At 36.6% G+C, this 27,812-nt stretch overlaps 1 protein-coding gene across 1 annotated transcript; it reads left to right on the forward strand.

Moving 5' to 3' along the window:
- Nucleotides 1–2,924: 2,924 nt before the first annotated feature.
- Nucleotides 2,925–27,618, forward strand: NCAPG (non-SMC condensin I complex subunit G; the record flags this gene model as incomplete). Its single annotated transcript, XM_084204063.1, has 21 exons — nucleotides 2,925–3,035; nucleotides 3,640–3,849; nucleotides 4,735–4,963; nucleotides 6,248–6,393; nucleotides 7,320–7,404; nucleotides 10,611–10,803; nucleotides 12,289–12,438; nucleotides 14,608–14,748; nucleotides 15,763–15,886; nucleotides 16,624–16,713; nucleotides 16,876–17,055; nucleotides 17,504–17,614; nucleotides 18,159–18,278; nucleotides 19,792–20,028; nucleotides 20,358–20,539; nucleotides 23,191–23,365; nucleotides 23,803–23,964; nucleotides 24,811–24,982; nucleotides 26,041–26,127; nucleotides 26,569–26,644; nucleotides 27,492–27,618. 21 exons carry the CDS (start codon nucleotides 2,925–2,927, stop codon nucleotides 27,616–27,618), a joined length of 3,108 nt encoding a protein of 1,035 aa, XP_084060189.1.
- Between the last annotated feature and the right edge of the window lie 194 nt (nucleotides 27,619–27,812).

Here is a 27,812-nt window from a genome sequence, read left to right on the forward strand (position 1 = left end):
TGGCTTACCCTGTGGCACTGTATTTGCTCACATAACAGGACCAACAAAGGAAAGAGAAAGGATCTAGAACAGTGAGTCATGAGAATTAGATCATGGCAGATAAGGTCACTACTTCAAAGGACAAGGAAAAAAGCTGGAATTAATAGAGTGCATTACCCTCTAGGGCTCAGAGCACCATTCAAGTTTCAGAATTTCATCATTCTTTTCTGGATAGAACTGTGGAATCCCACTGGCTATAACCTTTGGTGTTTCATTACATCCTTGCCCTCATAGTCAGTCATTATATCTATCCCTCAGGAAGCAGCTGGTCCTCACTGAGCCCCCACAGTTAGCTCAGCAAGGAACTGAAGGTGCAGGGCAGAGCTGGAATGGATTCCTAGCTCCAGGCCTCAGGTGAGGCAGGTCAGGACTCATTGAAGCTTATCAGTGCAGTCAAGTCTGCATTAAAGTAAGCTGTAAAAACTATGATGGCAACACTTCTGTCAGCTGAACAAGGTATCTGGTACCACAGAAACATGACCAGCATTTGTGATCCTACTTCAGCATGTTCACCTACACATGAAATATGAGTTGTACTGAGAATTTTCTATTTCTACCTGTAAACGCAAAGCCTAGCAGAAATATTTAAAGCAGTCTGTAAGAAATAAATCTCACATCCTTAGATGAAATCCATGGCAAGGGACTATGAGGTAATCTCCAGGGAAGGTCTTCTTCTGTAGACCCTGAGATACAGGTAGGTACAACTGGGATGCTACACATGTGAGTCAAAAATCATCCTGTTAGCATTATGATTTCACCTAAAATAACTGTCCTGTGTTTTTAATGCCACAAGAATCACAAAGGTTTGCTTATCTTCCTGTTTGCATCTTCTTGTCCACAGATAGGGATTCCATTGCAGAAAAAAAATCTATATGAAGGTAATTATCCAGTAAAAATATATTAAATAGAAAGATGTTAACATGTAAGTTAACATGTAAGATTCTAAGATTATTATTGTATTTGTGCATATAGAATCAATTTTCTACTTTCTGGGAGCAGGTGGTGATTAGGCCTGATCTGTATATTTTAGAAGTTATTAAAAATATTAATTTAAAATTGAGGTATCTTTTTTAAATATACACAAATGCATGGTAGTATAATATGTTAGGGGAAAAAAACTCTCTGCTACATATTTAAATTATTTTAGAATTTATTTTTAGCTATGAAAGAAAATACTTTGTCTCCAGCTGCTGCCCTCCATTCTTCACATATATCTCATATATATATCCCATAATCCTTGACACCATTGTAAGGAGGAAATAATTCCAATTATTTGGTTGATTAAAATCTGCTTCTTAAATAAACCACTAGGAAGATTCAGATCTAGAACAAGACTGACCCCTAGTGCTTTTTTTTTTTTCTTATTTTCTTTAGACAAAAATGACCCTTCTTCAAGACAAGTCCTACCTATTTGACCTATTGTCATTTGATGGTTTGTCACCTCTCCTTACAAAATAGCTGTCACCCCCTGAGGTTCATCAGACACTTTTTTTTGTTAAAGCCAAACATATATGGACGTCAAACACCGTAAGTTCCTGCTGTCCATGGCTCATATTCGCTTCTTTGGATGTTGTCTGTAACTCTGTAATTGATATATGCTCAGAATGCTTCCCCTCAGCTAATGACCCCCGGCCCTCTTTCTCGTTAATTGTGTCATTAAATGCTCACTGTACGTTCCGGAACAGTAACGCAGCTCTGGGGTTGGAGCTTAGTTATCTTTCCTGGTTTTAACGAGATACTGAGATAATGAGGCTTATTACTATTCTCAAGTTAAAGGATTTCTGGGAAAGCATTAGGTTCACAACAAACGCTTGAGAGAAATTTCCACTAAAAAGGGATTCAGTCTGGAAGGAGCACAAATGGGTGTTGCATCTGTACGTCCGCCTTCTCAGGCCTCTCGCAGAGGGCACAGAAGAGCGGGAGTTTCAATGAGCTTTCGTTATTTAGACAGCGGCTGAGCTTTCTCGGGTTGCTGCCGCACACGCTTCAATTTACGGAACCTGTCTGTTCTTACTTTCCCTGGTGCTCACGTCCGGAGAGGACTCCGGGAGAGCGGCTCCGGGCGGGTTTGTCAGGAGCATTTAACTATTTTAGCGAACGTAATTCTGGAAGCCCTCGCCCGCGCCGCTTCCCCTCAGCCGCAGCCGGGCCGGTACCGGAATGGACTTCGGAACAGCCGCCGGGCCACCGCAGCCCCGCACGGCCCCAGCCCGTCCCTCTCCCTCCCCGCCCGCCCTGAAGGGCTCGGAGCACAAATCCCATGAGGAGCAGCCGCGGGGGTTGGGGATGTAAAGCCTGGAGGAGGTTCAGAGGAACCTTGTCACACCTGAAAGGAGGCTGTAGCTAGATGGGGTCGGTATCTGCTCACAGGCAACCCGACACAGGACCAGGGAACATAGTCTTAAAATGCGCCACCTTTAGGCTGGACATTAGGACTAATTCCTTCACAGAAAGGGCGATTAGACAGGGTGAGTCTCCACAGAGAGGTGAGTGGGCTGTCCAGGAAGACGGTAGAGTCACCATCCCTGGAAGCGTTCAAGAAATGACTGGACTTTGCAGTCAGTGCCATGGTCCAGTTGACATGGCAGCGTTCGCGCACAGCTTGGACGGGAAGACGTCAGAGCTCCTCTCCAACCCGATTCGTTCAGTGACTGCGTCGAAATGGCGACGCTCCGCGCGCGTACCCGGCCAACGGCCGCCATTGGCCGCCCGCCACCGTCCGCCCCGCCTCCAGCGCGCGGGCACGAGCGCGCGCCCGCTTGGCTTTCTCGCGAGATCGGGAGCAGCTCCCGCGCTCGGTTTGAAGCTGCGCGCGCGGACCTCGCGGCCGTTGTTGGCGCGCGCGCCGGGCTGTGAGGGGTCGGTCCCGCAGCTGCTCCTCGGCCATGGGAGCCAAGAAGAAGCTGCTGCAGGTCCAGGAAGCCTTTCAGCTGGCCCAGAAGCCTCACCAGAACCACGCCAAGCTCGTGGTGGCTCTGAAGAGCACTTATGCTCAGGTACGGCTGCCCTCGGGCGGCCCGGCGCGGCGGGAGCTTAGGGCCCCAGCGGCTGCTGCTCTGGTCCCCCGGGGGGCGGGGCCGCCTCCGCAGTGTTCCCCTAAAACAACAGCAGGGTGCCTAAGGAGAGCACGCGACTTCTAAACAAGCTAACAAACAAAAAGAACTCCCAGCCCTCCCCCCAAAAAACCCACCCAAATGCCGCAAAACCAGGTGGCTGAACTATTCTACCCAGTTGTCTCTTGCGAGCGCGGCGGTGAGAGCTGCCCGCAGGCGCTGGTGATGCCGCGGGAAGGTGTTTGGATGCCCGAGAGGTGGGGCTGACACAGGATATAATGGACGGGGTGTTGATTGTTGTCCTGAAATCTGTCGTCCGGGTGGAACTCCTGGTTGTAATGTGCCTGCTGTGGAGTTACAGCAAAATACTCACAGAGGAGGGCGCGACAGCGGGTGTGCCCCGACCGCTCGCTGTAGCCCTTTAAAAATTTAAATTCAATTGCAAGCTGTCAATTGTAAGCCCGCTTACTTTATTTTTCTGTGGTAGAGCTTTGAAGGATGAACTGGATAGTTATCTTTTGTTGTGGTTTGATTTTTTTTTTCCCAGTTGGATGATAAAGAAGGCTTTAATGAAAAATTCATTCACTTCCTCAAGTATGCTATGATAATCTACAGGCGAGAACCAGCAGTGGAACGAGTGATCAATTTTGCAGCTACCTTTGTAACTTCGTTCTATCAGACGGAGAAAGAAGATGGTAGTGAGGAGGGAGAAGAAGATAATTTACTTCTGAATTATGTGTTTAAATTTCTGCTTGAGGTGCAGTTAACATTTATTCTTAAATGTCTAACATTTCTAACAGAGAAAATGGAAACTTTTTGCAGTTGGGAAAACTTGCTGATACTTGACAAAACTGAAAAACTAGGACTTAAAAAGTGAAAGCAAAACAAAGCTAGTGGTTGACAAATAACACCATCCCCATTCCCCCTATGCAAAAAGATCCACCACATCACACACAATAATCCAACAACTGGATTTCAAGATTTGGGCCTTTGAGAAAAATGCAAGTTCTCCTATACAGCTATCAGATATGTCACTAGGCTTTGTTATAGGTGTATTTATAAGCATGAAATTGTGGAAATGTAGTGGAAATTAATTTATACTCTTCCTTTGATAACAAAAATATTAAAAGATCTTCTAAACAACTGTGGTTGGCACATGTATTATTCCTTTCTGCTTACTGCAAGTGTTACGTAGAAAGATAAACAGTTCCAACAGCATGAACACACAAATAGAATTAAATTTTCCAAAACTATTGATTTTCCATGGGAAGATTATGGATCAGGCCTAAGATAACTAATCATAATTGCTAATGTCTTTTTTTCCTTCTAATGTTTTGTGGAGGCAGAGCAGTAAGATGGCTAATGCACTGCAGGCTGCATGCAGTAGTCAGCGTGCTGCTTCCTTTGTGAAGGCACTGCTGATTTTCTGGAGTCACTGGTCCAGGCAACTGTAATTGCTTTTCAGTTCTGTGACTTTTTGAGATTAAAAGTAAAATTAAATTGGAAAAGCTTTTGAAACATAGAAGTGCGCATTTCATTTATTCTGTAGAATATTAGGCACTTGGATGTGCATATTATTAGCCTTATGTTGGAAATGAGAAAAGTGTGATTATAAAAATATCTTTTTGTTTCTTTCCCTAAGTCTCACAATGCCAACAGCCATGCAGTAAGGTTTCGAACCTGTCAGCTTGTTAATAAGATTTTGGGAAATATGCCAGAGAATGCTGAAATTGATGATGACTTATTTGATAAAATTAATGGAGCTATGCTGATTAGACTTAAAGATAAATTTCCAAGTGTGAGAGTTCAAGCTGTCTTGGCCCTGTCAAGACTTCAAGATCCTAAGGATGAAGACTGCCCTGTTGTTAATAGTAAGTAGTATTGGTCTTTCTCTTTTGTCTAATTGACATTACTTTAAAGTATTTCAAAGCTTTTTTTTTTTTTTTTGAGCATTGAATAAATGAATGTTTGAGGGTATTCTTGTAATAATTTGTAAACTGAAACTCTTTGCTAGAGGAGATGGAAGATGCAAATATTATGTGTGTTCAAGGGGAAAAGACAACTGTTAGAGATCTGCTAGACAATCATACTGGGCTCAGGCTGCTCTGAACTGACTGTAGAAGTAAGCTTGTGAAAATGTGTTGTATACTAGAGGGGAGGTATAACACCTGTTTGTTCAGTTCTAGCCCTCTAAGGACCCTTTGGTACTGTTAAGTGAATTCGTACCAAACTCTTAGAAGAGTAGAGATGATAGAGAGAAACTATTGTTGTCTCAAATTATGATCACTTTTCTAGAAAACATCAGCATCTCTGCAAGGCAGGGATTTTGATGATGTTTGAGGGTTTCTTTGTGTACTGTATGATTCTTGACTAAGCTTCCATTTCCTTTGCCTCGAGGTAGACAAAGTATATGTTTGTACCAGCAGAGCTGGTATGTAAATTGTGCCCTGATTAATCTTTACATATTGCCTTTTGCGAAGAATTACTTAATTGGGATTTTCTGTTGTTAAGGTAGTTTCTTTTAAATTTTATTTTCTATATGTTGTTTATAGGTTACTTATTTAGGAGCACATAAATTTCATAGTCAATCATTGTCTCATAGAGCAAGATGAATTTGTGCATACTGGGAATAAACTAAATTTGTAGTTGCTTTGAATTTTGAATAAGGTTCAAGAATATAATAAAAGAGTGTGAGGAATGTGAGGGATTTACTTCAAGAGTTTTGGTAGGCTTAATGGAGATTGCAATTTTCCATTTATAGGAAAATTTGAGGATCTGTTTCAAAAGATAGTGAAAAGGTATAACTAGTGAGTAGAGGTCTTAAAGAGCCAATATTTGGAAATGTTTTATTTTTCTGCTAGTAAATGACAAAGTGGCTGTTTATGGGTGGGATCTGGAGCAGCAATTTTTGGAGTTATTAACTGAAGATCTTACTTATGATTGCAAACATTATTTCTTTTGACCTAGCTCAGCATGTAGTTACCTTAAAATCTTGGGGTTGTGACCCTGAACTGATTCCTAAATTATCAGCTCTGCAGGGGCAGGAGAGGGGTTTTGGTAACAGCTGCTGATTTTTTTTTTTTTTTTTAAGTATTTGCTGTTTTTCTATGTTTCAAACTCATGAAAACATTATTATGACTCTTTTTTTTTTTCAGTTTATAGCACATTGCTTGAAAATGATTCAAACTCAGATGTGAGACGTGCCGTGCTGTCATGTATCGCTCCCTCAGAAAGGACTTTGCCAAAAATTGTAGGCCGCACCATGGATGTAAAGGAGGCTGTCAGAAAGCTGGCATATGAGGTAAATTGGATCACTTACCAGTAATTTCAAAGGCTGACTTAGGAAAAAGGCTTGAAATCCTTTATTATATTTCATGTAACACTAAGAACAGTTAAGTAATTTATTTTCATTTACCAAAATTTTGAGGGGGGAGGTGATTTAATACAAGTTTTCTAGTTAAAACTGCTGAACGTGACTGTAGAACTGGCTTGATAAAAATTCCTTGTGTGGTAGAATTTGTCTGCTGAAGATCAGGTAGTAACAGTATAAATTATGTATGCAGCCTATTGTTTTTTTTTCCTATGCATTTTGTGATGTTTTTGAAGCAAATTTGCTTCTCTGTTATTACATAGTGGATGTTAGGACCACAGCAGTAGTAAAAAATGGCATGGTTTTGGTATTGTAATTTTTGGAAGTATCAGCCCTTACTCATGTTTACATGCAGAGGTAAGAAAGTATGCTAACATGTCAGTTTCTTATGCAGGCATCTTATGGGAGATCTTGAAACAAAGGCTTCAAATTTTTCACTCAGAACCATTTTCTGCTTATTTTATCTTAGGTTAGATTGTTTTTTTCAACTGAATCTCTGTGTTAATGGCTTTTTAAGGGTAGTACTAAATTCTGTAATTTATTGTAGGCATTCATTACCTTGCTCACTTTAAAGAGAGAGGATGGTTTTCATGTCCAGGTGTTGCATTCAAGCAGAGCTGATGAGCTTCTAACCTATGTGTTAATTTTATTGTTTATTTTACTTTACATTTTCTTCTATGCACAAGGATCTGATAGTTAATGTGTTGGTACGGTGCTGTTGTATAGGTATTAGAGGTTTCTATTGACTTAGGATTTGTGTGGATAGTTAAAACTCTAAGTGTAAAACCATAGGTAGATAATGGGATCGTTTGTTATCATATGTGGAAATGTATTTTAATGTCTTAATATTTTTTAAGGTTTTGGCTGAAAAAGTTCACATGAGAGCTCTGACAATAGCACAGAGAGTTAAATTGTTGCAACAAGGACTTAATGACAGATCTGGTAAGAGATCATAGGTTTCTTAATGTCTTAATACTAATGTTTAAGATGGAATACTTTCTCATGTGTCTTGGGGTGATGTATGCAGAAGCTGTGATGGCAATAATAAGGAGCTCAGAGGGAGTAATGAGGTACCAGGAAGTGTTTAGACACATGAAATCTATTTGCTGCTTTGTTTTTCCAGGCCCCTTGTAGTAAACAAACCAGAAAAAAATTGCACTTTCAAAAAACCTGAAAGCCGGTGAGCTTTAAAATAGGATCAAATGCCATTATTTTTTTTTTAAGTAATTAAACACAGAATTAGAAAAAATGTAATTAATTTGGTATATTTGGAAATGTTACATTACAGATTTTTTGTAACTAATAAATGTATTAAAGAATTTAAATGTGAACATTAATACCAGTTTGAAAATATTTCCTATGTGCTTTCAGAGAGAAATCTTCTCAGCTGGTTAATTTTTTGTTTAACTAGCTTGAATTTTTTTTAATGAATCTTTGACCCTTATGCATTTCACCATGGGGCAGCTTTATTATTTAATATCTTTTGTACTGTATCACTCTATAGAAAGAGCCATTCAGAATCTACCCATAATTGTGTGTCGTGGTGTTGCCAAAAGATGAAAACATCACCTACATCTGAGCAAGACAATTTTGGCCTGCCTACGTAGAACACCCTTTTGGTTTTTTTGTTTCCCCCAACAGCAGCAATTGTATGCATGAATTTCACAATAGAAGCTACCAGTTTTACTGAGTGCTGATGTGTAATCCCCCTACTTTCATTGAAAAGCCTGCACTAAGTTGAATTTTACTCTGAGAATTTCCCTTGATGAATGATGTGCTGCTTGAGAATTGTGAGAATTATGATCTATGAGGATATTCACTTACAAAACAAGACTGAGGACTAGAGCTCTTTAAGGTGTGTCATGCATGCATGTGTTTTTATTGATCTGCTATTATTTTTGGCTATTTTTGGGGATCAAAAAGAGACAATCAGCTGAGTCCTTTTTTGTGCTGTGTAGAACTACACTTAAAAAGACCACCTCCTTCTGTATAGGAAGTTTTAGTCACTTTGCCCCACGTCTCCTGAATTGGTCTGTAGTAGCCTACAGAAGATTTCTGTGTTCTGTTTCTGAAGTCCAGGACTGAAAAACCCATGTTCTGAGTTACTGTTTCTTATTAATACACTAGTTTTCTGTTTTATCTAACTAGTTGCTGCTTGTCTGCTGGCTACCACCACTCTCCCAATAATCCTTGGTTTCGAGAGATACTTCTTAGGATGAATTAATTTCTCTTAGTAATCTTTCCAAACTGGGGAGGAAACTACTTTCCCTAACTTTTCGTGTGATCCTTCACTTGTCAGGAACAAGTATTTGTTGTATTCCTTTAAAGAAAAAGTACAGCCTTTCTATGTGACCTATTTTTTGGTGACATTGATGACTTCAACATAAAGAAGTGTCTTCTTTTATGATTCAGGACAGATATTTCTTTGTGTCTGTCTCTACCTTAGGATGGTTTTATATCCCAGCTGTTGAGGACTTTTTCTTGACATCTAGAATCACAGGGTATGTAACATCTGCCAGGGTGTGTAGTTTGACTGATATCATATGTTCCTTGCCCAGTAGGATAGATTGTATTCCAAAATGGTTATTCTGTATTGCAAATTCTGTAACCCTGAAGGATACATCTATCTTTATTGTGAAGGATATATATCTTTATTGAATTTGCTTAACTTCGTAAGTCCTGAGGTGACAAGTGAGGAACCTGCTCATTCAAGGTACCTACATTGAAATTTTGGATGTTTTCCCATATTGGCTTCAGAACAGGGCCTTACAATTAGATAAGGTGCAGAGTACATAATCCACATTCTGCTTAGTTATGCTTTTCAGGGTGAGTTCAGCTTTCATTGTACTGTATTCTACTAGTTTATGCTTTTCACCTTCTTGGAGAGGTATCTTATCCTTAGGACCGTAATTGAGCTTTTTCAAGGCCTTTTTACCGTTCTTTTTGAACTCTAAACTATATTTAAGTGCAGCATTTATTATCATGAGTTGCATATAAGAGGAAAGATGAATGTTGCCAGTGTGTGTGGATTTTGTTTCCCTTATACTGGATATTGTTTTCTGAAAGAGCCTAAGAGCAAAATTGTTTTGCTCCTTAGTTATTATGTTTTTATCTCCACCGGACTCTTAGGCTTTCGACTTCCCTGCTTAAGCCTGAGTGAATGCATTAAAGATGTATACATTCTGGATGTTCTCATAAATATTTTTTCATTGATTAAATAGTACTCTCTTGATCCAGGAATTGTTTCTTGTGGCAGTGGTGAGAAGGGAGTTAAAGTATCATATGTAAACTTCATAATCCATTCACATAATCTCAATAATTGAGAATTCTGTGTGTCAATTCCCATGTAGTATCCTGCCTCCAAAAGTGCCGACTCCTGAAACAGAGCAAGTATGTAACAATGCTTACCCAGAACGTTTGGGACTGGAGCATCTTTGTTACAAGGACAGGCTGAGGGAGGTGGGCCTGTTCAGCCTCGAGAAAACTGACCTCAGCTGTCTGTCAGTATCTGAAGGGAGGGTGCCAGGAGGATGGAGCCAGGCTCTGCTCAGTGCTGCCAAGCAATAGGAAAAGACACAACGTGCAGACACTGATGCACACAATGTTCTGCTTGAACACAAGGAAGAATTTCTGTACTGTGCAGGTGACCTTGCACTGGAACAGGTTGCCCAGAGAGGTTTGCAGTCTCCCTTACTGGTGATATTCAAGAAGTGTCTGGATGCAGCCCTGTGCCATGTGCTCTGGGGTGGCCCTGCTTGTGCAGGGAAGTTGGACCAGATTATCCACTGTGGTCCCTCCCAGTCTTACCTATTCTGTGATTCTGACTTTGAATATTTCTTCTATAGGAGTTTGTGGTTTGTAGGTTTTCTGGATTGAGATGCTGTCTTTAAATGTAAAAGCTTTTTGGATACAGTTTTTTTATTTTAACTCCCTGTGAGGGGAAAAATTACATTGCCTCAGAAAAAGGGTGTGCCCTAGGTAGTTCTTGCTTAACAGGGTTTTTCTTTATTTAAGGTAACATTAGTTTAACTGTATAATAACTTCTTTTGCAAAAAAGACTTCTATAGAAAAATGTTTTGTGAAAGTATGTTTAAAATTTGATGTTTTTTAAACTCTATTTTAAACTGTTTGAATTCCTGTTTTATTAGATGCTGTTAAGGAGGTAATGAAGAGGAAGCTTCTTCAAGCCTGGTTACAATTCACTGAAGGGGATGTTCTAGAATTGCTTCATAGACTGGATGTAGAAAACTGCCCAGAAGTGGCCATCCCAGTACTAAATGCTATGTTTTCATTATCTCCACTTCATGACATTGTTCAGAGCTGTAAAAACCTTGATAGCAGGTATGCAGAACATTCATCATTTCCAAAAGATCCGTGTTTTCTATGAGAATATAAAACTAAATTCCTTTTAACCTCTTAAGATACTGGCACGTTTCTGCTGTAAGAAAGTTATTTCACTATTATTGATGCTTTTTAAAGCCAGATAGGCCCACATCTATAACTTTGAAGTGCAGTGCATGTAGCATCTACTGATTTCAAAACATGTGTCATGCTACTAGCCAGAATGCAAGGCACTTCATGTGATACTGGGCATTTCCTCCCATAATAACAGAGTAAGATTTTGCTATTGCTTTTTAATCAGTGACAATTGGTCACTTAATTTCATCATCTGAAATTAGACTCCTACCACACTTCAAAATAATTTCATTCCGATTGGTCTGACTTTTATCCTGAGCAAAATGAAGCTTCCATTCTGAAAAACTGGGCTGAGAATTTTTTAAGTACCAGATCTGTTAGACTAATGATATTTTGAAAAGTAAGTCAAATTACTCAGTTTCTAATGAAGCTGAGATTAATTTAATTTATGGAAAACACTAGGATTGTTTTTGTATGAAGTTTCTGAGTACAGCTTGAATGATGGAGTATCAGAATGATAAACGGCTAGATTTTTTAAGTCTGTGATTTCTGTTGGTTAAATTTACTTTTAAGTAAAGATCTCTCAGATTAATGAGAATCTATCAAATGATCAGTTTTCATCTACATGTTGCCTTGGGTGTTTTTGACTGCGTTTTTTGTTTATTTTGTATGTGAGCAATCTAAAGTAAAACCAAAATTACTGATAGTTTACAAGTAAAATTGGATTCAAGGCAGTAAAATGTACCACTGCAGTGATACTGTCTTTTCTGTTTTGAGGTAGAATTAATGCAGGACTTAATGTTCTGCTTCAAAAACAAAGATTAATTGCCATGCTTGGCATTAAAAATACTATGGATCTAAAAAGGAGTGGGGGTCTCATGATGGATGATCTGTGTATGATGGCAGATGGATGATGAGCTTACAGAAAAAGCTGAGAAAAAGTTGTATTGGATTTTGCATTTGACATACTGTGATTGCTACTCCACTGTTGTCTCAAGATCTTGTATTAAGAATGGAAAAAACAATTCATAGAAGCTGAAAAAATATTTTAATATCGTTTTGCATTTCTGTGGATTAATGGTGTTCATTTTTCCAGACTTGTGCAGTGATAACAATGTTTCATAAAGTGCCTGGCTGGTTGATCTAGTAGGTCTGAAGGGTTGGGCAGAATGTTTTTGCAAACTGGTGTGAACAGCCTTGAGTTAAAATACTGAGAAGGGCAATGTAGTGGGATCTCTGTGTCCTCAAGAAAGGAAGTTATTTTTCTTAATCTCTATTTCTGTGGCGAATACCTTTGGAGTTTTGCATTTTAGGAAATAATATTTATTTCTTATTTTCTAATACTTCTGTGTATTTATTGTTTTAGACTCTTATTCATCTCTTCATATTGCTTTGTTTATTTTTGTTTAGAAAGCTGATTCCACTGGAGGATTTAACAGCTGAGAATGTTTTATATTGGAGATGTCTTTGTGAATATCTAAAATCAAAAGGTGAAGAAGGTGAAGTTTTACTAGAACAGGTGTTGCCAGAACCAGCTATATACGCAGATTATTTATTGAGGTACATTGCATTTAAAAATGAATCTCTCCCCACTAAAGTAGATTTTTATTTTTAAATTATAGAATATTGCTTTTATTCAAGTGTTCAGGTATCCTTCAAACCCAGAATTGTGCTTGGACAGGGATTTTAGCTTTTCTTTGCTTTTTTTGAAAAGATTTTTGAGAGATTTTTTTAGAGCTTGCAGAAACTGACGCTTCTTCCATTGTCGTCATTTGTGAAAATAAAATAAAATTTTGCTGCTATCTCTAAGAGAAGCATTTTTGAATTGAAACTTCTCTTTTGCTCCTTAGGCATGCATGCTTCCTAAAAACTTATGTTCGAAGGCAGTGACAGAGCTGCAAAATGAGCCTATTACAGAGCTATTATTTAAGTGGAGGGCACAGGAGGGTGGAAATGAATGTTTTGTTCAGGCAGTGTTTTTACTCAAGCGAAGAATGGCAATTTTTTTTTAATTGATGGGGTGTTTGTTTGTATGTTTTCATTGGGTTGTTTTGGCTTTGTTTGTTCGGGGTTTTTTTAATCTTTTTTTTTGTCTTCATGGAATTCTTTAGTCTTAACATAAATTTTGAACAGAATTTGCTCCTGAGCATGGAAAATGCTGGGAAATCTTAACTGAGGTGTACTTGTAAAACAGTGAACTTTCCTGAAAGGATAATAAATCAGATCTGCTGAAAAATGCATTGTATTGATGGATGTTTCCAACTAAAAATATGCATCTTTTCTCACTGTACTGGGTGTAGTATACTGGTAGTGATTACAGAAGTCATTGCTACTTTTCTGTATGGAATGTGTTAACATGTTTCATAAACATTTAATAAAAGAATCATCTGTGCTTTCTTAGTTTTTAAATGTATATCTGGTCTGGTGGGTATAAATTTATTCATTCATTATTCATTTAACAGTCCATGAAACATTTATTTTCAAAAAAATCTCTTCTTCCTTACACCATTTGTTCTGTTTCCATCCAATCTTACTCAAAGTTGCTTCAGTTACATTACTCTTCAGGGTGAGGCTAAAATTAATCAGGTTTACTAGTAATTGTTTATAGTATCAACTGTTAAACTCCTCATTGTTGAGCTGTTGTTCAGGCAAGATTTTCAGTTCTCAGTTTTCTGGTATACAGTGTACAATTGTGCAGTGCACTGTGAGGGTGTTGGTTAGGAGGAGCAGGAACATGCAGGTCATTGGGACTTCAGAAAAAAGCAGGATTGTGAGCTGCATTTCAATATGCACTGTTAACTGCTGCAGGCAGTGTTATTATTAAGTGGTCAGAAACTATTTTCATTTCAGATCTCAAATAGTAGTTACATGTTAAGTTTTTTTTTGTCCTACATTTGAAGAAATTTTAAAAATTTACTAAAAATAACAAGCTGTTACTGAAAAGTAACTACAAAGCTGAGGTAGAAAAAAGCATCTTTTACACAGCTCATGTCAATATTTGAATTGTATCCTGTGATATTGAATTTTGTACATGATGTTTAACTTCAGATTTTCTGAACATGCATAACTCTCACTGATAGATAAAATTTTGATAAAAACCCAATTGAGTCTAGAAAAATAAATAAATGGAACAAACTGATTATTCTTTCCATGCTATATGGCTGAATGTATCTGATAACAGATTATTATTCTGTCATAGCATATTTATTCAGATTAAGAAGTCACTGTAGACTTCCATGATTTTCTTGTATTTTGTCTTGTAGGCAATATAACAATTCTGAACTTGTAAAAGATACATTGTACCTAAATATGCAGAAAATAGTAAGAAAAATGGTGTATCTATACATTTGTTCCCAAGATGTTACCTTTATGCATTTTTACAGAACTGAAATCACATGTAGCATTACCTGACATTTTAAGTTTCCTATTGTATTACATTCACAAAAGGGATTTTTTTCTAATGAAGTACATTTTTTTGAAACTGTAGATTATTTGGTATAAATAATGGCTGAAAAATAATCTATGAAAAGAACACAGTAATTAATTTTTAAGGTTTGTACCTAACGTAACCACTTGTTCTTACAGGACAAAAAAGTGGTGGGATTTTTTATTGGGGGTGGGGCAGGAGTGGATATTTGGATTTGTTTGGAGTGTATTTATTTATTTACTTATTTATTATTGTCCAACAGTGAATCTGAATGTAATTATATCTGTTCTGTTTGGATTCAGTTATCTTCAAAATATGCCAATTCTCAGTGAAGAACAAAAAGAAGACTTTAATTGTTTTGAAAACTTGATGACAAAAGAATTCATAGGCCAGCAACTGATTCTAATCATAGGCTGCATGGATACCATGGAGGAGGGAGGAAGGTAAACTTAAATATCAAATTTGTGTTACTAAACTTAAGACACTCATGCCTGAGGACAGGTATAGAACGTCTGCTTGGAAAAGAACCTGATTAAACAGAAAAAATACAGTTCTAATGCTAGCTGGAATAGAAAACAGTCTCCTTAGTGGAATTGGTCCCAATATTGTGCCAAATATTGTCTGCTTACTTCTATGGAAAAGCAAGTTCTAATTTAGATAGAGCATTGTTAGGGGAAACAAATTGAGTTGTTTTCAGAAAGTATTATTGAGATTATGAAATTACAAAACTGTTTATTTGGAGCATAGTAGGTAAAAAATAGAGGGAGAAAAACGTATTGCTTCACAGCAGATAACTTGTAGCAAGTAGCCTGTTGTTTCTTGTGTTTTTAAGCTATAATATGCTAAGGACTAAAAGGCTACAAATATCTTAGATGCCAGGCTAAATTGTGTTAACTGAGTCATTCATATAATTTGAACAGCCTTTTGGTGTGAAGTAAGAAGAGCGAATGAATTTGAAAATTCATACCATCCCAGGCATTTTGTGAAAACTTGCAGTTATAATAATATAAACACAGCAGTAATTTCAAACTCTCAGTGGAATGTGTAAATGTGTGCCAGACTGGCAGGATAGTTTAAGTTATATTTTTCTTTCTTCTTCTTTTTCTCTTTTCTTTTTTTTTTTTTTTTTAAGTTTTCAGTCAGATAATTTCCATGAAAGCATTCTGCAGTATTGATACTGACTGTTTCTACTGGTATGACTTTTCTTTGGATGGTAGGGACATTTGATTTAAAAAATCAGCATTTTCTAATCAGGAGAAAACAGGTAAAATCAGTAAAAGACAAACATTGCTAAGTAAGAAGATACATTTGGCAGTTAATGTAGCTATGGAGAAAAGTTTCATACTGTATTATGAAGTCTTCATCACAATATCTCCAAGTTGGTAGGATGGTAACTCTTAGGTCTTCCGTTTTCTTGAATAAGCAAACATTGTTTGTTTTTTTTTTCTCTAATCCAGAAAGCATCTGCTAGTTATTTTACAAAAGATTCTCATTTTACCTTCAACTTCAGCAGCACTTATACCTCTGCTTGTTGAAAGATTACTCAGCATTGTTAAGGATGAGGACAAAAGGATTCAAATTGTAAGTAATTGTAAAAGCTTGTTTTCTACTCACTGTCTTCCCCATAAATCAAACAGCCTTTATGAAGCATTGTAAAAGAAATATCAGTATTAGAATATTGTCTCCTTCCCACTTGGGTTTTTCTGGGTTGTTTGGGTGGTTTTTTTTCTTTGTTTCATTGTTTTTGTTGTTGTTTTGGGTTTTTTTTTGTGGTTGTTTTTTAAGGTTTTTTGGGGTTTTTTTGTTATTTTATATATATATATATATATATATATATATATATATATATATATAGTATAGCTGCATTTTGTGGTTTTCTAGAGACCTTTATGTTTAAAGATGTGACTGGTGCTGTAAATGCAGTCCTCAGACTAGGAACATATTACACTTCAATAGCCTGTTCCAGAATACTTTATCGTATTAGATGCAAAGTGTTTTGACAAAAACATTCAAAGTGAGGATGAAGTAGATTTCCAGGTTTCATATTTCTCTTCCTTCCTGTTAACTTAGATAGGTGCTTAAGGTCTTCTTGTTCCTTGCTTACCCAGCTGGATGGGAAAAAATGGGATTGAAATGTGCTCATGGTAACATTGTGTTTTCAAATTCAGGATTATTTGCAGGGAACCAGCTGATAAGAGAAACTGCACAGATGTGGAATACTTTTTCAGAAAGATGATATTTTAAATTTGGAAAAGTTAAATGCTTAGTATATATCTGAACTGCAATTAATGGCACTAATATACTGTTTGTAACAATAGATTGCAGAAATTATATCAGAAGTTCGTGAGCCAATTGTTGCAATTGACCAGCCTATTGATGCTGCTGAAATAAGAAAACGGGAGCTTAAGGTGAGCAGATTTTAATTAATAAGAAAAATATTCTTTTGAACTTAATCATCCTGAGTTTTACATAGGTTAATATTAATATTAATAATGCCCTAATCAATAGGGTATCACTGGCTAATACTACAGAGGTTACTATGTTAATTTTCTTTTTGCTTTGTATTTCAGCTGGCTGAAATAAAAGTGAAACTTTTTGAAGCAAAACAAGCTTTGGAAGAATGCATTACTCTACAGGATTTTAATAGAGCATCAGTATTAAAAGAGAAAATAACTGAGTTGGAACACACAAAAAACGATCTGATAAAAACAGCAGAACAACCTGAAATTAAAGAAATGCGTGTGGAGAAGGTCTGTTCCCTTCTTGCATTCCTAAGTGCTGGTTATGTTTTAAAATTTATTCTTAATTTTAAAAGAAAGTGTAGCTTGGCCTTGTCTCAAATACATTTTAAAAATTGAAATCAAAAATTTACGTATTAAGATTCTTCTTCTGCAATTATAGAAGCCAATAGTATGCTCTAGCAAAAGATAAACTGCATAGAATCAGATGGTATGCTCTAGAAAAAACAAATTGCAATCTTGTTCTTACTCTTTTTACTCTTAACTAACTGAAAACATAAAAAGGAATTTATTTTGATCATAGCTTATGGACAGATATGATTAATATTCTTGCAGAACATATGTGTAGTGGACAGGAGAAGTTTATTTGGGTAGGGGCAAATTGATTAATTGCCCCATTCTTATCATAGCCACTATTTGTATTAATAATGTTTTTCCCTTTTCCCTGACCAACTTGAAGAATGATCCTGAAACACTGTTGAAATGTCTGATGATGTGCTATGAGGTTCTGAAGATCATGTCTCTTTCTAAAGGAATCAGTCCAACCATTAATGAAATCATTCAATCTCTGGTATGTAGGAATACAAAATAACTTGAACTCCTTAGTAAATGCAAAAATATTAAATGATGCCATTGCATTGTTTATACTGTATCTAGTCTGCTTTTTTTGTGTGGATTTTTACAATTGTCTTCTCAAAGCTATTTCAAGTACATCAAACTGGCATCTGTATTTCATAACTTGGAACTGGGTATTGTTTCTCTGTAAGAATGTTGATGTCTTTTATGAAGAAATGTGTAGGCTTGTTGTTGTGTGTTGGTTTTTTTGTTTCCCAGAGTGATCAACTCCATTTTGTTTGAAAATAAGGATTTATTAAAAACAAACACAAAGCAAAACACTCCTGTGACTTTTGCCATCATTTTGTTGCTGATTTCAAACAACATATTCAATCTACTTCTGTTTATATATAGATAAACAGAGTATTTGGTAGTTGTCATTTTCCAGTACTGTATCAAAATAAATTATTTCTAATTTCAGGGTAAGCATATTTTAGTAGTCAGAGTTTTATTTTCAGTTTATGTATTTTGTTTATAAAGTTTAATATTATTGTTTTCAGGTACTTCCAGGTGTAACTAATGTCCACCCAGCTGTGAGAAATATGGCAGTTCTTTGCTTGGGTTGCTGTACTCTTCAGAACAAAGAATTTGCCCAACAACAGCTTCCATTGCTGTTACAGGTAAAATATCTGATAAGAAATGAAATTATGGTCTTTGTGACTTACTAAGTAAATCTAGTCTTGTATCTCTAACAAGCTATCATACATAGTAATGTTCTTTGAGAACCAGTAATTCCTGGTTTTCTGAAGATCTGGAGAATGTGGTTTCCTGTAGATTTTTCTGATGTCTGGTAAGATTCAGTTTATCTTGGTAGTAGCATGTTTTACCTTTGTCAGGTCACCTGTTGTCTTAAAATTTTCTAGGAATTCCTTATCTTTAAGGTCTCATTTTCTCTTCCAAATCTGGGTGAAATCTGTCATGTATTTGCTACTCAATACAGAAAAGAGAAGCTGTAGGATTCTCTAAGCTTTCCTTGGGAAACCAAACTAAAAATGTGTCTGATGGTTTTCACACTTCTGTTGCATACTTCCTGTGATATTGGGTGTCTGATTTAAATTCTGAATAATTAATATGTTTATATTAAGGATTAAGGAAGAGTTGTTAACTAGAGGATAAAGCAATATTCAAACCAACAAACAATAGCATGGCCAAACATCTGTGGATATGGACCATGTTAGATGCTGTAATATCCATAATTCCCATCCTTGTGATTGTTGTGATACCAAGCTAATTATTTCAAATATGACACTTGTTAACCCTGGTTTTTGACCCTGGATTTGAGGGAAGTGTGGGTGGCTACTGTGCTTTTCTAAGAGTGTGTTCAGGCAGACATTGGAGAAATGACGACGAGTTGAACTGATGTGCTTAGCTCAGACAAGATAGTAGAGTTGTCAGTCATAGTAGGAGAACTTTGGGTTTCTAAAAAAGTAACATTTACTATTGTTTTTAATTTGGCTTTGAATATGTCACATTTAAAAAAAGTTTGTTTGGAGAGTATTTCAGTTACTTTAGTAACTTAAATTTTTGAGTTAAGTAACCTTTCTGTAGGTGCTAAATCCCACAATCTCTGTGTAGGCTGCAATCAGAAACAGGGTGTTGGGCTAAACAGATGTAGAATCTCTGGACTAACCCATGAGGCATGGTTTTACTTGCATGTAATTTGAACTATAATACATCTAGTAACCTATGTAACTTTGACTTTTACTGCTCTCTGGGTCCCTGTTGTCTTTTTACATACCATGATTTTAATTAAGCTGTACTTTTGTTTAGCTATATTTCTGTAATGCCTAACACACTGCAGCTACCACAGGCAAACAGACCTTGTTTGTCCAGTGTCTGTTTATGGGTTGAACAATAAAATTACATCTCATACATGAATGTTAACTCCATGAGTGAAATTAATTTGATTTTATGTAGTGCAAATTGCATAGGCGACTTGATAAATTATTTCCCAGATCGTATTATAAATTCAGGTTTAAACTTGTATCACACCTTCCTAAAGTTGGAAAATTGGTTCAAGTATTATAAAAAGTTTCCTAAAATAACCAATTAAAGGAAAAATCTTACTATGCCTAATTTCAAGATTGTTGGTCTACTGGAAGATGATATATTTATTTTCTTTATTAAACCTAGGTTTTACAAATAGATAACATAAAGATAAAACTCAGTGCTTTAAAGGCAATCTTCGATCAACTAATGCTGTTTGGAATTGAGCCTTTTAAAACCAGAAGAGGCAATGACTCTCAAAGTGAAAGCGCACACATTAGAACTGAAAATGGTGAGGATGAAAGTGAAACAATAGAGGAGGAAGAGGAGACTGCCACAGTTCACAGCCTTCTGAAGCTCCTCTCTGGCTTCTTAGACAGCGAGGTAAGGAATATTATAAAATTTTGCCTGAGTTTCATTTTAAAATTATTTTTGCAGATGGCTTATCATCCCATTAGGTTGCCTGGGAATATTATGTGATGTGAATTGAAATGAATGGTCTAATATTAAAATACCTGTCCTAGAAAATGACTACAAGTTTGTCACTGGTACAGGCTAAGATTACCCTTGAGCAGCTTTGCATTCTATTTGCAGGTGGAAATACGTGAATGTAGAGAAGTGATGGGTAAGACAGGGTATAGGCTATTACAGTAAAGTATTAGTGAAAAACATTATGGTTGGTGTATTGTGTATGTGATGAGCTCTTTCTTCAGTATTCAGAACTGAGGACAGAAGCTGCAGAAGGCATTGCCAAACTGATGCTCTCTAGGAGGCTGATCAGTGCCAAGCTCCTTTCTCGTCTTGTTTTGCTGTGGTATAATCCCGTGACAGAAGAGGATACTCGGCTCCGACACTGCCTGGGAGTTTTCTTCCCTTTATTTGCTTATGCAAATAGGTAATGCTCTTTGTAATTTGTTTTATGACAATATACATTCATTTAGCAGCTTTAGGAACCTTTTTTGGTCTTGCACTAGCAGAAATGGCACAAATGCAAATTAGATTTAGACATCTAATTCAGTCTCCTATGCCTATTGCTTTTGAAAGTACATAATCTCCACTTGTAACCATTCTGAAGACTTTCCATTAGTGGCTTTCCATGTGGCTTCCCATATTTTTATTTCTTTCCTAAACCTACAATTGAAACTCTTCTCAAAGAGATTGAAAAATTATTTTAAAAATATGTGCATTACTTATTTACGGTGTTGAGCGCTACAGGTAGGCTTTGAAGTGTCACTAAAAAGTAGCTAGCAGGAATGCTTCAAAAGAAAATAATCAGTGCCCAGCAGTTAGCAAAGCAGCAGGCTGCTGGGTTGTGGTTTGGGGTTTGGTTTTGAACCAAGGAATACTCCAGTTTAAATTCACAGCATATTCAAATCTCCTGTTTATTTAGGTGGTGGGCAAAAGAGGTAGAGAGCTTATGTAAGGGAATAAGAGCTTAAATAGCAATTCTCATCTCCTTTTACCTGCTGCTGAAAGCTTACTTTTCAGTAGCTGCTAGTGGTTTTATCAAGTTAGAACAAACTAAGTATTTATCTGCTTTTTTATAGTTAAGTTTTAATTGATATGTACTATGTTACCTTACCTATTTTTCAAACCAAATTGAATTAAATTTTGTGCCTGTACGTTGCCACATTAAGAGGAGTAGTACAAAGGGGAGTTGTCTTGAAGAGGCAAAAAACCCCTAAGCAATGTGGTATTTGCTGTTGTCAGAAAAACGCTGAAGAAAAATACCAAATTTCTCATAGGGTGGGGGTATCCCTTCTCAAATTCTTATGAAAGTGACAGAAAAATTGATTTAATGTTTCCAGTATCTCTGATAATGAGTAATGAATTTAAACTTTTAATATTGATAATCTTTTATTTGTGAATGCTGTCTGATTCTGTGAATTTCATTCTCTTTTTTTATGAGTTCTAGTGATTGCCCACCTGAGTAGTACCATGTATTTCCACGTTATTTGCCAAAGAAGCAATTTCTTGTGCCACCTCATAGATGATCGTGTTCTTGAAAAAATAACATGGTGTATGTGTTAAGCAAAAATCAGAAAAATCTGTGGAGAAAAAAATCCTATGTCTTAGTCTGGCTCATTGATTAGAATTTCTGTTTAGTTAGGAAGTCTTATTTATTTTCTGTCTCAAAACATTGTATGCATCCTGGATCACAAATGCTCCATTTTAAGTTGAGTAATTTACTTTCTTCAGTGATGGATACTGTATTATTAGAAGTGAATTATTAAATACCAGGTGTAATTCAGAACTTGTCTGCAAAGTTGCCATTCAGTAAAGGAGAATTTGGGTAATAAATGAGATTTGGTGGAGGATCATACCTAAATCTGATACTGATCTCACAGAAGTTTAAGATTCCATTTTTTTTCAGGGTGGTGCTCTGTTAATCTTTCCACCTGGTCACAGATATAATCAAGAGGCTTACTTTTTGAGATTAAATATTTGAACTCTGAGGAAGAAATTGTGATCCTGACTTTTTAAATTACCTGTCATGTTGGAAGTGTAATGTGAGATGCTAGAATAGGGACAAGGTAAACAGTGAACAATTCTTATTCGTGGAATGTCTTCTACAGTGTATTAAATTTGCAGTATAAGAGGAGAAGCTTCTGCCTTCTGCCTGTGTATTATTAGAGATGTTGGGGTTTTTTTCCCATTTACAGGGAATAATCTGAATGATACTTCAGTAATACTTGAGCCAATATAAAGCCTTAAAGATGCTGAAAGGGAGAGTTCTTGTTTTGGTTCTTTTGTAGCCAATTGTAGTGCTCAAAAGGCTTTCTTTGTCAGCTGGCTTTGCTCCGTAATCCAGCAGCAAATAATCTGCTTTTAAAAAATTACTTGCTTTCTTGGTTTTCTCCTGTAGTTATTTGGGTTCAAGTAGGAAGTTAATATAAATATCAGCAAGAGTAAAGGCTTCACTTCAACTGTATGTCGTACTTTTTGACATCTTACTTGTTTTGACAAGTCTTGTGGAACCACACTTCTAGACAACTTGCTGCACGACCAAGTGAAACATGATTTTTAGGCTTGCTTGGCAGGAGTTATGAACTCTTCTGAGAAAAAAATCACAAGTATTCCTTCCAAAAATCCTGTTAACCACTGCATACGTTTTTGCCAAATTTCTTTGCTTTCTTGCACAATGAGAAGTACCCCCAAAGAAATATGCTAGCAGAAAGGAGGAATGAGCAAAAAACAAGATTAATCTGTGAAAATGAATTAGAGAAATGTATTTATGGAAGTTTTTTCTCTTGTCCTTCAAGATAGAACATGTCTGTATATATCAGTTTCAGTAGTGAGGATGAATATTCAAATTCTTTAGAGGAAAGGAAGCGTTACTTAAAACTCGCTTGAAATACCATGTGCTAAAATTTCAAATGGTACTATGAAGCAGTTTTGATATCTTGATCTTGCTGGCCGTTGCTTCCAAGATTGGGTGCTCCCACTTTGCTTTGATTGATGGACCAGGTCAGTGAACTTTAATCATGGAAGAGAAAACTTAATTTTGTCTTATTATGCTACTAATATTTGACTTCATTGAAACAGGTCTAACCAGGAGTGCTTTGAAGAAGCTTTTCTTCCAACTCTGCAAACACTGTTAAATGCTCCTGCAACATCACCTTTAGCTGAAGTAGATGTCAGTAATGTTTCTGAACTGTTAGTGGACCTGACCAGACCAAGTGGACTGAAATGTCAGTCCAAGAAGTCTCAGGACTATCAGGTACAATGTGTAAAACTGTAGGAAAGTAGCACTTGTGTCAGATTAAGAACTACTCCCCCTTAGTTTACTGCTACCTGTCAGGGCCTCTATGGGATTCCCAGTGTCAGCAGTTGGATTAAATGAGTGCCTGTTCAGGAAATGAAGTCTTTTAGCTTGACACTTTCCTCCCCCTTTTCCTTCCCTTTTCTTCCCCACCTATCCCAAATTTCCCCTCCCTCTTACAATTAAAAAATGTTAGTAGAAACTTGCACATGGGTAATTGTTTATGTTGAAGATATTTATAAAAATCAGTTGGTGAATGTACTGAAAATAGTGCATTTTAGGAAGATGTTTGCTGTGTAAAATTAGCCAACTGTTTAAATCAGATTGTTCTCACTGCTGTCTCTTGTAAATAGTTCCCAGCAAAATTTCTGATACCTAATTTCTTTCCTTTGCAGGAGTTAACAGTGCATGATACTTTAGCCATGAAAATTTGCAATGAAATCCTGGCAGACCCAACTGCACCAGATGTCCGTATTTATGCAAAAGCTTTAAATTTGCTAGAACTCAGTAGTTCTTCTACAGAGAATCTTCTGGTGCTGCTCAATGAGATTCAAGAGGTAATACATAAAAAGCATGGTTTTTACTTTTTTAATCATTAGTAGTCTAATATTCTGATACTCCTAAAAATGGGCCTTTTGTTTACTTTGACCACATGACTGGAATTTATCTTCTAACCAGTTCTGAAAATTAATTTTGTAATAATTTACAATAATCTGAGCTGATATCACTGCATAAACTGTAGACAGTATAAGCAGCTTGAAACAGTGTGCCTGACTGGATACATTGCAATACAGTAAGTTTTTTTGATAACTGTGGTGTAGTTATTATTTTTAAGTTAAAATAACTTAAAATAACTTAATACCGAATTAAGTCTTGCAGTTTTGCAACTTATCTTTAGTTAATTATTAACAGCTGAAATTTTGCACTTAAACTTATGATATAATGGGAAGATCATTAGTCAACATGAAAAGGATGCTTGATTTAAGATGAAGGATGCTTGATTTAAGTAGGAAAGGATTACAAGAGTTTCACTTTGGTGCTTTTATTATTATGGAAAAAATTTAAATTTGGAAGTGTGGTACATGAACACAATGATATATAGAAATGTTGGTAAGAATGCTGAATCCACAATGGGCATGTACAGTGGTAGCTGTACTCTGTGTCCAGTTGCTTTAATTTTTTTCAGGTTTTCTTTTTAAAAATTATGAAAAAACCATGATATTTTAGTGCTTAGTATTGATGGAGAAAGTTTTTCTCCTTTTAGCTTGACTGGTCACTTTCATATCACACATCGTATCCTTTGTGCAATAATTTCACCTAATCCTATTAGTAAGCAAATTTTATAGATAAAAGAAATAGTTGTAAATTCAAGTAGCATTTAACATTAAATGTGTGCTCTCCAGAAAGTGGAAGATAAACCATGTCAAAGAGCTATTGAGAAGCTCCATATGAAACTAACCAAGCATCTTAATGTGGGCAAAAACTACTCTGGAAGAACTGAAGAAACAGGTCTTTCTGAAAGGACACAGGAAAGAGATACCACATTGCCTGAAAATACCGCTCACAATGAAGAAGGTAATTCAGGAGGGGTGTAGCATGTGTACAATTCAATGAATTGTTTAGAAGTTATGAAAATAAGAAGTAATAGGACTTGGGAGGCAACTTCAGCTCCCTCAGCTACTCCCCATATCACTTGTGCTCCAGCCCCTTCCCCAGCTCCACTGCCCTTCTTCAGACTCACTCCAGCACCTCAATGTCTTTCTTGCAGTGAGAGGCCCAGAACTGACCATGGGATTTGAGGTGTGGCCTCATCAGTGCTGAGTACAGGGGAATGGTCACTGCCCTGGGCCTGCTGGCCACAAAGTCTCTGGTGCCAGCCAGGATGCCACTGCTGGCTCATGCTTACAGACATTCAGCTGTTGGAGCTGGTCCCTTATCAGTGTCCTTAAATGGAAAATCACTGTTCCCATGCTCACGGTCCTCCGATTCAGGGGACTGGGCAGCCTGAGGTCCATACAGTAAGTAATATTAAAGAATCCAGCAAATAAAGCACTGAATGGCTCTGTATTTTTCTCTAGTCCTGCTAGTCAGGTGACTGACCATCTTCAGCAAGTGTTCATCCAGGGTTTTGTTTGGATTTTCTCCTGCTTTTAGTGTACTTTCAAAAGTCCTTCTGTACTATCTCACAAAACACTGACCAGGTTCAACTGTAATTGAACTTTGGCCTTTGGTGCCTTCTCTCCACATGTATGAACCACAGCTCTGTCATCTTCCTGCAAAGCCTGATTTTGCTCTCAGAGATCCTGCAGTTCCTTTTTCCTCTTGAGCTCCACAAAGAGGTCCCTGTTCAGACAAGCTGATGTTCTGTCCTGCTTGCTCAGCTTCCAACACAGTGGAGGGAGCTAAACAGTCATCAAGAGTAGTTTATGTATTATTGACCTTTGCTGGGGTGGAGTTACAGCTGAGTGACATTTTAAATTTCCTGTTAGCTTTATTAGCTAGTTTCTGGTTTAAAGAAAAAGTGAGGTTCAATTGTGTGGCTTTTTAATGTAATAGCCAAAACTTAAAATCCTGGTATTTAAGATAATCAAGTTTTAATTTTTGAGTTCTGCATGTGTTATTCTGTTTAACAGAAAATAACGAAGATGCTCTTCATACTCCAGTTAATGAAGTTAAAGAAACTGCAAAATTAAGATCTACAAGAAGCAAAACTGGCAGAGGTACAGTGGCTACAATATTAGTTGTTTCTCATAAAATAATTTCATACTAACTTTTTGTGAATGTATAGATGGGAAAGCCATTCATACTCTGCTGTACATTTACAGTTGTATTTGTTAAAAGATTAAAGTAGTTTTTTCTTTGGAAATTTTTGTGCTGTTAGCCTCTCCCAATAACACAGATTTCAGAAAAGAAAAAATGACTGACTACAGGCTTGCAGATAACCCAGCCACAGCCATGACAGTAACGTACAGGTGTTTCTGGGAGAAGCAGAAAATTGTGGCGTTTTGCTTGTTGTTTTTTTGTGACTATATTTTATCAATGCAGATTGCATATTTCTATGTTTCAATGCAATATCAAACACTGAAGAAAAGTAGTTACAAAACTAGTTTAAGAAAATAAATGGTATCAAGATACGAAAAAAGACTTTTGCTTATACTTAGGACAGCGGAAAGCGTCAGAAGTGAGGGCTGTGAGCAGAAGAAAAACTACTGCAAGTGTAAAACGTGGTCTTGAAAGGTAAATCCTTGTCTCCCCACCATCAAAACTATGATGTCTGTTTAAGAAGGAAATTTCATTCAAATGTTTTCTTTCCCAAACAAGGTATGTTTTGATATCCTCTGTTTTGAAAACACTGATAAATATTTAAGGAAAAAAATTCTTTGAACTGGTACTTTTGAAAGAGTGGCAGGTTCTGCCAAGGAGCCTGTAATGTTTTTTTAACATACCTTTTGTGTGTTAACAGATATTCTAGCTGAAAAAATTCAGAGTTTTGGTTTACATTGTTGCTCTTCTTCCAGTGAAGTTCTTTTCTGCCTTTTAAAATCTGTTCTGTGGAAGTATAAATTTTTTAAATTTAAATTAGCTTTTTCCCCCTCACAGTTTTGTTGTTTGTTGTCCAACATGTAGTTGACAAGCATCTAGAAATGACTGAGTAGTGAATATAGACAATGGATTTCTTCCCTTATAATTTTGCAGGATATAAGCATTAAAACAACATTATCTTTGTAGTTTTCTGCTGTGTTCAACTCTTTCTTAACCAACTCATCCATTTATTGTGGACTTTATTGTGACCAGGGTCAGTGTCTCCCATTTGCCTATTAGATGTGTTTGCTTTGATTCCATCTAATTTTGGAGGAATTTAATTCCATCTAATTTTGCTTATTTTGCAACTCCTTATTGCTTGGTTATCCTTATGATACTGCTATGTCACTTGAAAACACCAGTTTATTCTCAAAAAATACGAAGTGTTTAATTGGTAAGAAATATTTTTGCTCTTTAAGACCATGTTTCAAGTTTGTTCCTATAAAAGCTCTTCAGTTTTTTTAGTCTTTTTTACCTAACTCTTAAACAATCTGTGTTTCAGTTGTAATCAAATTCCAGAACCAGTCCCAGTGTCAAGTTCAAGGCCTCAAAGACGAGCAAAAACTTTGGCACTGGAGAAAACTCGAATGAATCTTTCCAGACTGTTGAATGAGGAAGCAGACGAGTGAAGACAAGAGAAGAAAGTGCCTTTGTCAACACTGGTAGTTAACATCAGACTTGAAAATAAGATTTTTTTTCTTGCTAGTCATATTTACTTTCTTTATATGAATCATTTATAATTCTACATTTCTATATTAGCTTTTTAAAAATAGATTCTTGTATTTCTTTTATTTCCTGATATAAAGTCCCTCATTCATGTAAT

The sequence above is a fragment of the Fringilla coelebs genome (genome assembly GCF_963513975.1).
Source record: "Fringilla coelebs genome assembly, chromosome: 4".
Classification (NCBI taxonomy): Eukaryota; Metazoa; Chordata; class Aves; order Passeriformes; family Fringillidae; genus Fringilla; species Fringilla coelebs.